At 37.2% G+C, this 9,989-nt stretch overlaps 2 protein-coding genes across 3 annotated transcripts in view; both read right to left on the reverse strand.

Annotated features, from left to right (window-relative positions):
* Positions 1–1,258, reverse strand: part of b4galt6 (UDP-Gal:betaGlcNAc beta 1,4- galactosyltransferase, polypeptide 6) — a 52,130-nt gene extending 50,872 nt beyond the window's left edge. The window contains exon 1 of one of the 2 annotated variants that reach the window (XR_008633529.1): positions 484–1,258. Coding sequence is in view for 1 of the 2 variants with exons in the window: in XM_020925936.2 (XP_020781595.1) it covers positions 484–598 (115 nt within the window). In the remaining variant the exon portion in view is untranslated. The remainder of the gene's footprint in view (positions 1–483) is intronic. The other variant, XM_020925936.2, reaches the window with a different exon arrangement.
* A 1,420-nt stretch (positions 1,259–2,678) lies between these two features.
* Positions 2,679–8,780, reverse strand: rfc4 (replication factor C (activator 1) 4). The gene is made up of 11 exons (XM_020925962.2): positions 8,587–8,780; positions 7,399–7,541; positions 7,072–7,150; positions 6,785–6,864; positions 6,580–6,699; positions 5,800–5,943; positions 5,220–5,340; positions 4,745–4,870; positions 4,586–4,666; positions 3,922–4,035; positions 2,679–2,989 (listed from the first exon to the last, which is right to left on the reverse strand). The coding sequence occupies exons 2-11, from the start codon at positions 7,512–7,514 to the stop codon at positions 2,894–2,896; spliced, it is 1,077 nt and encodes a 358-aa protein (XP_020781621.1). The 5' UTR covers positions 7,515–7,541; positions 8,587–8,780; the 3' UTR covers positions 2,679–2,893.
* Positions 8,781–9,989: the final 1,209 nt, after the last annotated feature.

A 9,989-nucleotide genomic window follows, 5' to 3' on the forward strand; every position in this document is an offset into this window, starting at 1 on the left:
ACTATGAGTAACAGAAAGGAAGGGGAAGCTGGATCAGAAATAACTTAAATAAAGATTATAACCAGATAACCATTTTTAGATGACATTTTCTTCCTGTTTTCATGTTGAGCAGAGCATCTCTCAGAGGTCGTAACTGGATCCAGCTCATTCATTCATTCATTCTGTGGTTTAGTTTGTCATTTTGAGGTTCGTACTAACTAGATAATCACGGAGAACACATCCAGAAGCAGAACTGGGCCACAGTAAACAGAAAGTGAAAGTAGCAGATATCACTTTACTTTCTCCCAGTGTATTTGCATGGGGTAAGGTGTATATTTAGCTAGCTGAGAGTTGAGAGCTAATTAGCCCAGTAGCGGGCACGGCGCTAGCTCGGAGCATGACAGGATCTGAGCAGAGCTGCATCATAATCCTCATATAATCACATTAAGTGCAGCCCATAAAGCTGTTAGTGCAAAGTGGATAGTGTTACCAGTGAGGACTGACCTATTCCCGGAGCCACATAGATGAAGTAGAGACAGGTGGTGGACATGGAAAAGAAGAATATGAAGGCCAAAAACGAGCGGTTGGACATTCGCAGCAGCCGCCTCCAGTTCACCATTTTGGCTTAGGGCCGCTCCTTCTCTGCCGATATGAATCCCATAAAATACCGTGTGGTTTTAGAAAGTCCTCAAATACATAGACGATGGCGTCAAGTGTGTAGTCATTGAAAAACGTGCACGGCAGACGCCAAAAGTGCGGTGCAGAAAGGGCTAAAGCTAGCGGTGCTAGCTGGCCTGCTTTCCCCGATGAGAAATTTCCAGATGGAAAAAGCAGGCCTGAAACGGTAATATCAGGCAACTGCACGCCTCACAGAACACCGCCGTTTAGCCATAACGATCCAGACCCACGGGCGCACGGCTCGGCACGGAACACTTTAAGAAATCCCGTAATAACGTGCCATTGTTGCGGTGGCGCCAGCGAGTGTTTTTGTCGCTAGCATTGACGGGCGGTATCCCTCTCCAGTGCGCTCTCAGCCGGTGCGATGCTCCACACACTCTCGCTCTAATACTGGAAGAGAAAGCGCACGCACGGCTCCAGTCATGCCAGCGCCGGGCTCCACACGGACTTGATGCGGCCCCTCAGACTCATATGTGCAAGATGTTATCCACCAGCGCTGATAAAAGATGGGTTTAATCAGCCCGGAGTCCTTTCATTTTCTGCTGGCACTGCAGACAGAGTTTCCGGCGGGTCCACCCCTCCCTCCGGTCACCATGGAGACGGAGAGGCAGGCGCGGCGCAGCGGCGCAGCGGCCCTCTCCCCCGGACGCTCCCATCATATCACATTTTTACATCGTGTTTGTGATTTACTACGCTTTCTCCTTTATCACCACGACAAATAAACGCCTGGAACACAAATAGATTTCTTCAGACCTCAGACTGCCCATTTAACTGCCTCTGTTTATTTATAGGCTATTGGCTTTTAGGCGTATTAGGCTAATTAAAGGTCTTTTATTTATTTATTTTTTACTTTTAACTATACACATATTATGAGTCACTTGGCATATGTGCAAAAAACACAATGCAGTCACGTAACTCATGTACCAGCCCTTTCCTGTTACTGTATTTTACACTGGCTGCCTATTCCTACAGATGTACTGTCTTGTAACTTATTAAGTACACTCCTACCTGCTTGTTTCCATGGAAATGTTATTGCTTTGCTTGGAAAATTCCACAGTATGGCATTAAACTTTCCTATCTGCATGGAGACAAGCAACCACAAGGCTGCATAACAGGGCAGAGCAATGGAGAGGTGTCCCAGTCACAATAAGAACATGTTTTTCAAGGTAATTTTGTGCAGTAAAAACATCTGTGATTGAATAAATGCAAGTTATATCATACTGTATCATGGCACCCATACATAATAAAGTAATAACATGTCTACAGAAACAAGTAGGTAGAGGACCCCCCCCATCAGAAATGTTTTTTAGTGCTAAACTCACACTCTGATATCATTTAAGGAGAGCCATATCACCAATGCAATAAATACAGCATGCAGTCTGCTATAAGTCAGTAGGCCTATTCTTTGCATAGAAATGAGCAATTTGTCTCGCTGAATTCAAATTAGTTTCTGCTTCCAAGTCCAGTATAATTCATACACTGAAAAAGCTGTGTTTGCCCTAATATGTGGAAAATCATCAGCTTAACTTAATACAAAATGTAAATTTTCTTTTATAATTGTGAAATGAGTTGTGCTTTGTTTTATTCACATGTTTAACACACAAACCCTGTCATATGGTAATACAGGAAGTGCTCCATTGTGTTTTTAAACTCCATACACCTTCAGTAGAATCATTTGGCTCAATTGAAAATCTACTGAACTTAAGGTAAAAGGTAACTTAAAGTAAAAACTACAGCTTCATGACATCACAAAGTGGAACAGAGTGTACTGAGCTTTGGAGATGTAGACAGATTATTAATAAAGGATTCCTCAAACAACTCCAAGTATATTTTTTGAGGAGGTAACATGGCTTAAAGCTCATAAGAGTCAGTTTTGGTTAATATCTGCTATAAAATAGTTTCACGTTGTGGGTCCAGGAAGGCAGGAAAGGCCAAAGAGCTCCAATTTATGCATCCTTAACTCTGTCCATTTAAGCTGGAAATGGTTTTTACCTTGAATTATGCATGATGAAAACACAGACTTAACAATACATTATTTATTGCCTACAAAAGGTGAGGAACTGTACAAAAACATGTTACCAAGTAGCACATCTGAACGTGTAACATTAATCAAGACTCATTTTCTTTCTTACATTACAAAATATCAGAACATTCTATTCAGCTATAGTACTTTGGTAATACCAGTAGATCTGTATATTGTTATTGTGGTTGTTGGGGTAGGTATAACTGTATTACTTTAGTTATTCTCTGCGGCTTGTTGCATGATGACAGAACACAGGCTTAACATCTGCAGGTACTCGTCTGCTCCGTCGACCAAGCACTTATCCACCACCTGAGTGAGAAATCAAAGAGACATTTAATAGCCAAGCCTTTCATGTCACATCAAGTCACAGCACTGCTATTCTCTTTCGAGCTACTAGAGGGCGATGATGTTCACAAAAATGGGTGAAGACTATAGGAAAAGATTTTAGATGATTAAGACACACTTGAAAGTTTTATTAATTATTTTTGATTATTAAATAGATAGTAAATATGTTTAAAAACACATTTGACACTCCCATTTTGACGACAGATGCCTATTCAAAATATATATTTTTTTAAATTGCGAATTGCTATAGAAATGGCCATAACTTTTAATCATTCTACATCCATGAAGACTACAGTGGACAAGGTTTAAATGCCAGCAAAATATGATATGGTAAAAATCTGATTCCTTCAGACTGAAATTCTTTCGTTGTGCTTCAATCACATGGCACTAGTGTAATACAAAAATTTCAACCCTGCTTTTGATACGAAGGCATAGACTTGTTACTTGACTCAGTACAGTTTTGACACCACAGTGATAATAAACAATTTAATTAGAATGTAGATTTTAAATTTTCAATCATAGTACTTTCTTTTATATTACCTGTGTAATTTCAGCCAGGTTGCATACTGGTCCATGGGCAAATACTACGGTAGTCTATGTGGTCTTATACTCAAGATCATGTTAAAACTATTCAGAAAAGATTCATTTCTCTTCTGTGAATGACTTGTTTGATACCTGCTCAAATGAGTATATAGTTTTTCTGCTAGTTTTAGTATTCATTAGAATCAGATTAGCTAAACTTTTAACCGTATATGATACAACGACAAAATAGAAACAGACTTTATGCTCCTATACATCACATCATTATATTAAGTTATTATGTAAATGTAGAAGTATAAAATGATTAGTAGAAGAGCTGTGGAAAAAAAATATGATAATTTTTGTAATAAACTTACAGCCATCTTCTCAGTGATGGCCGACTTCTGCTTGTCACTGATGTCTCGTTCTATAATGGCTTCATGCAGCTGCCCCAGGATCTGTGTAGCGGCGTAACCCTCATCCACAATGTTCTGGAAAGTACAAAAATGCCTTTATTTTGTTTTTTTTTGGAGTTTCAATAATTTCCCACAGATTAGTTTTATTTTCACTGATAATAGTGAATAGAAATAAAGACTAAGGGATGCACCGATCCAGCTTTTTTCGATTCCGGTAAGATATCGATACTTTGACTTTAAGCATCTATCGAAACCCAATAATATTCAGGAGCAGTGTGGGGATGGACAATGGCACTTATCACCCTAAAATGCAGTTAACTTATTCCACAAGTGATCCAAATGTGTTATGTAACTGTTGTTTATCATTCAAATCACTACCGAACAGATTCGTGAGGGAATTTAGGCCAAAATCAGCGTGTAAATAGTCCAGTGTATAAATAGTTAAATCCAATTAAAGGCCGATTCACAATATCGGATTAAACGATATTATAGAACTGATAACTATCCAACAAAATTGTCATTATTAATATATTGAGATACTCTACACCAGTATCAGTATTGGTGCATCCCTAATAAAAGACATGACAAGAGAAAAGTACAAAAAAGACAAATTGGTTGTACATACTTTGACAGCAACCTCTAGTTTCTCAAATGTTCCTTTGAAGCAGATCTCAAGCAAGTTGTCAATTGTTTTTGTTGGAATCACCTATAAAGAAATTTCAAAATCAGAATCGTGATCACCAAAATGTCATATATGTAGCAATTTATTTTTCTAAATCCTCACCCCTGCTATTTCAATCACAGCCTTCTCTGTGATCTCTTTGTCGGTGTTGAGGCGTGCAGCGCTCTGGAGGTACGTGATGGCTTTTCTCAAGTCTCCTTCTGATACTCTCACCAGGGCTTCAATGCTCTGTTCGTATTAGCAACAAAAAGTATTAACCGTAGACCAAACACAAGTGATTATTGTAACTTCTAAACATCTTTTCTGTTGATATATCAATGTATAAATAAAGGGCTGCTGAAGCCAAAGTTCAATCTGTATTCTGAAACAAATGTAAAACCAAAAAAATGCATGTTCAAAAAAGTCTAAGGAATTGGTTCAATAGATTAGATACTGAGCAGTCACTAACATAGAATAGTGACTTGTAACTGTCACTAGAGGGCAGTGTTTGGCAAATTTTCTCAGCTAAAACGACACTTGAAAATATAGGAAATGTTGGCTACTTTCAACAAATCCTTTCAAATAAATTAAGCCTTACCTCATTGGTGTACTTCAGGTTTTCTTTCTCACAAATGTCCAGCAGTCTCTGATGTTGGATTTGATTGGCCAAAGGTTTGAATCGAAATTTGGAACATCTGGAGGTCAGAGGCTCAATAATCCTGTAGAAAACAATACAGAAAGAGACAAAATGAGATTTAGACATAATATAAAACATAAATTGTGGGGCTCAAGTTCCAACTTTGGCCCCAAATGTTTTATGCATTTCATTAAATATTTTTGCTATTATTGTAACACTACTTTTTAACTACAGGTTCTAAAAATAAAATTAACAAGCACTTAACCCTTATGATCTGAGCCGAATGCACCACAGATGAAAAAATTTACACATGTGCAAAGTATATTTTAAAAGTTAATTATATTTATTCTGTATTGAATATTGTTTATTCTCCTGCTTGTACCGTAACCTGCGTTTTCCCCATTTATCTGTCTTCAGTAAACAACACGTATTGGTAACTGAGGTATGGTTTGATAATATTTTCCAGTGTGAGTGCATTTTATACTTATTATCAGTAACTATGAATGTCCCCCAGTACATTTAAACTATCCCTGTGACCCACCGGCTGATGTAGTTACAGATGAGGCAGAAGCGTGTGGTGCGACTCTCCTTTTCCATGGTTCTTCTGAGCGCCGCCTGAGCTGGAGCGGTCATGGAGTCCGCCTCGTCCAGAATGATGATCTTAAAGGGAGGACAAGGCTTCCCGCTGAAACATCAATCAATCAACAGTTAAATAAATGCATTAAATAGATAGTCACTAAAGAAATGTACTCAGTTTACCAGTTTGTAAAAAAAAAAAAAAATCTGTAATCTGTCCACTGTAAACTATGTACACTGGCCAGATGCTATTTATGATATTTAAATGTCTACTTCAGGTCACTGATTTTTCCTGCTCTTGTCACTGCTGAGCCTTCCGTCAATATAGGCTCGGGTTGTAAACATGCCTTGATTACTAATGGCTAATGATTTTTTTCTCATCTTTTCTAATGCATGTTTACTTACACTTGGCTACATGACAAGTAATAGTAATGTCGATGTTGCAAAGCAATTTTTATACATATTTTTTGTATTTTGACATTTTGATTAAAAAAAGAGAAATACAAACAAACTGTATTTCAAGCAAATACAGTTTAATAGATTACTTATATATCAAAGTATACTAGAAATTTTAATATTATGGTAAAATGTACAGCTCTCACAATTGATTCTATTGTAATCTAAGTGCAACATCTACATTAACAATGGTATAAATTGGCAACCTTAGTGATTTTTTTTTTAATGGAAAATAATTCTTTAAACAATTAGCCGGTGTAAACAATCACTCAAAACATTTGGTACTTACTCTGTTCGAGACCCAGCCACAGTGAGCTGAGCAAAGTTCTTCACCTTCTGCCTGACCACCTGAATCCCTCTCTCGTCTGAGGCATTCAGCTCCAGCACCCTCTGTCTGTACAGCTCCGGACTGAACACAAACAATACAGATCATGACGATGACGAGAAGTGGAAACAAGAGTGACAGAGTATCCCAAATAAGTATGTTTGCCTACCCGAACAGTTCTCTTGCAGCTGCCAGGATGGTGGAGGTCTTTCCTGTTCCTGGTGGGCCGTAGAAGAGCAGGTTGGGAAGCTACACAAGAAAACATATATGATTTTCAGGTCTTGTTTTACATTAGAAACAACAATCTTCACCAGAGTTTACATAGTGTTTACAACGCAATAATTTGACAGCTGTGTTAATTTTTAACATGGATTTAGGTTAACATCTAATCTTGGCGAATACAACAGAAAAACAAATGCATTTTGTGACACTTTAATTTGTAATGCCTGTACTCACATCTGCTCCTTCTAGAGACTTCTTGAGCACTGCAACCACCTCCTCCTGAAAGGCCACCTCGTCCACACATTTTGGTCTACTGGATTACACAAAACAAAGCTATTTTATAACAATTACCAGGACTGCACGATTCTGACAAAGCCAATATAATAGCAATTTTCCTTACAAGTATTGTAAGTTTGATGACATTTGTGATTTGTGTTTAATATTATGAAAATAGGATATATTGTGCAGCTCCAATAATTACAAAAAATAAGCAACTTTGATGAGGATTACACAGAAGCTGATGCACTTGACCACAAAAAGCACTGACCACTGACGACTTACTATTTCTCCACCCAGGGCACAGCCTTTTGCTTCTTCTCTCCGCTGGGTCCGGCTGCTGCCTTCTCCTTCTGTGATTTAGTGCTCTGAACAGAGGCTCCTTTTAAAAACGCGTGCATGGTTCTTTCTGGTCACACTTACGATAACTAACAAACAGAGACAAGACACAAAATTAGTATTGTTGAACATAATAAAACATGGCTATTGTAAGCAGTTGGTGTTTTGATAGTTTCTATTCTCTACATTTCACTAAAGAATAATTTTTAGTAGTAAATCATTCAAGTTCATCAAAATATATGGCTGACTTAAATGTACACGTGACTCTGTAAGTAAAATAGAAGTAAACATATTTCAATTATTCTGCAAGATTAGGGTGACCAGATTTTCAAAATAAAAAACTGGGACATCTGAGTGAAACAAGTGCGTAATTAAGAAAAATTGTTGTGCACTAGGCCCATTCATGACTAACATGTGAGGCAGTAGTGACATTTTCTTTGTTTTTGGTAATTTTTAAACAACTTTTCTGTATTTTACCTAAACAAATCACAATTTATGCCTCTCTTTACTGTTGGCAGGGATCAGACTGGTCAAAAATAGGGACGCCCGAGACAATTCTTGTGCAAAATTGGGACAAATCACTGGTTTGGGATAAATCTGCCGGGACCACGGATGGAAATAAGCCTTAGACAATCCAGTGTGTTTACATTCATGTTGTGTCATGTTGTCCATTAACATGCTCTGTCCCAATTAAATAAATAAATAAAATTAAATTAAAAAAACAGGGGACACAGGGCTCAAAACTGTTCCAGGTAAATAGGGACATCTCCTAACCCTATACAAGATATCAAATGTGATCACTATAATATCCAACCAATACATATCTGAAAACCCATTTAAAATAAGAGTTTTATTTCAGTGTCGTACGCTTTATGGAACCACATTTCTAACAGGTACGTTATTGTACAAAGAAAACCCTCAAAGCATTCGTAAAAACATTGTATAGAAACTTGCATATTGGATACAACTTAATATAACTAGCTACGACATGCAGGATATGCAGGGGCTGATAGTTCGGATAACTTCACAGATTAAAAAGGTTAATATTTGCTCAATTACATCTCACAGTCTAATCAGAGAAAAACACTGGACTCTACAAAGTTGGTAATCCTTTTGCTAATCAGCTACTCTTACCTTAGCTTAAAACACTTTTCCTTGTTTTTTGCGTGGCGTGCATTAAGTAAATAATCCAGGCAGTCCTTTTCTATATGTAGCACAAGCCACGGGTGTTGTTTTACAGGACCGTAGTTAATAATACGACTTTGATTTGTTGGTGAGGAGAGAAAAAGCGCACACGATTCTCTCCTTTCCCGCTCTGCCTGCGCACACTTCCGTAAACGACAGTGAGGAGCAGCCAATCGGAGCAGAGAGATCAAACACGTGACCAGACGCGTCTTCTTCGGGGGTGTATTTACCTGTCACTCAACCTACTCTGTTTTCCTCCAGACGACCACGTTTTTTAAAAGATATTTCACAAGTGGTACCTTAAGTTGATAAATACATTCTTTGGCATTTATACTACAAAAAACTCACTGATAAATGTGTCAATTGTGAGGAGAGTTGAAAAAGTTAATCACGTCAGTGGATGTACGAAATGTCTAAACAACACAGCACGTGCAAACATTGATTGAAATGAAAGAAGATATAGAACTTTAAAATACTTTATAATTTTGTGTTAAAATCGAAATATAATATATCTACACAGTACTACAGTCCAGCACACAAAGGTGAGTATTCATACCTATAGGCCCTTTCTGCAATGGAGGCAAGTTGAGGCAAAATTAAGCTAACATAATGTATTTACAATGATGAACAGAAGAGCAGTCGTAAATGATAATGGTTTTATGACATTTAAACTAAAAATAATTAACAATTTTTAATTTTAAAGTTACAAATCTTATTTACTTTGCTTCTGTGTTAAGAAGGATGGAGAAATGCAGTTTTCAAACCCTAAAATAGTATTTGAGCTTAACAAAAGTATAATTTATGATGAAACGTGTAATATATCTGTAGATGAAGTGAAAAACTATTGTGGGCTCAACATTTCTGTAAGGATTTGTCCGGTAAAACCTCAAAATGTGGAGTTTGTGTCTATGATAATCTTTTGTCAAATACACAAATAATGTAAAACACAATTGTAAGTGTTTTTTAACTGGGCTTTGATATCATTCACATGTATCTGAGTGGTTTTCATTTTCCAAATTGTCCTTGATTTTTCATAATTTGTCATATCCTGAAATGAATCCTAGTTATCCCATGAAAGTCACATTGTATTCGACTTCACTTTTGCTGCCTCCATTTCAGAATTTAAAATGTTTTTGTTTACAATTTTTCAAAGGGTACAGTACAGTAAATGCATACCTAAACTACTGAAGCCCTAGCCTACTGATGGGCGTGTTTATAATAAAATACTAAAATCTTCAACTTATTTTTTAGATTTAAGAATAGACATAATACCTGATATGGATTTTTTCATACAGTTGTTTTCATTCCGTATTACCATGCAAATATAGATCAAAGACCATTCTAAAATTATT

The sequence above is a fragment of the Boleophthalmus pectinirostris genome, unplaced genomic scaffold, assembly GCF_026225935.1.
Source record: "Boleophthalmus pectinirostris isolate CB_2022bp ecotype Guang Dong unplaced genomic scaffold, ASM2622593v1 HiC_scaffold_7, whole genome shotgun sequence".
In the NCBI taxonomy this organism is placed as follows: domain Eukaryota; kingdom Metazoa; phylum Chordata; class Actinopteri; order Gobiiformes; family Gobiidae; genus Boleophthalmus; species Boleophthalmus pectinirostris.

Coding starts and splice junctions, on each gene's coding strand:
- rfc4 (XM_020925962.2), bottom strand. CDS start 7,514: ATGCACGCGTTTTTAAAAGGAGCCTCTGTTCAGAGCACTAAATCACAG. Junction 7,151..7,398: donor GTGCCCTGGGTGGAGAAATA/GTAAGTCGTCAG, acceptor TGTGTAATCCAG/TAGACCAAAATGTGTGGACG. Junction 6,865..7,071: donor AGTCTCTAGAAGGAGCAGAT/GTGAGTACAGGC, acceptor TTTCTTGTGTAG/CTTCCCAACCTGCTCTTCTA.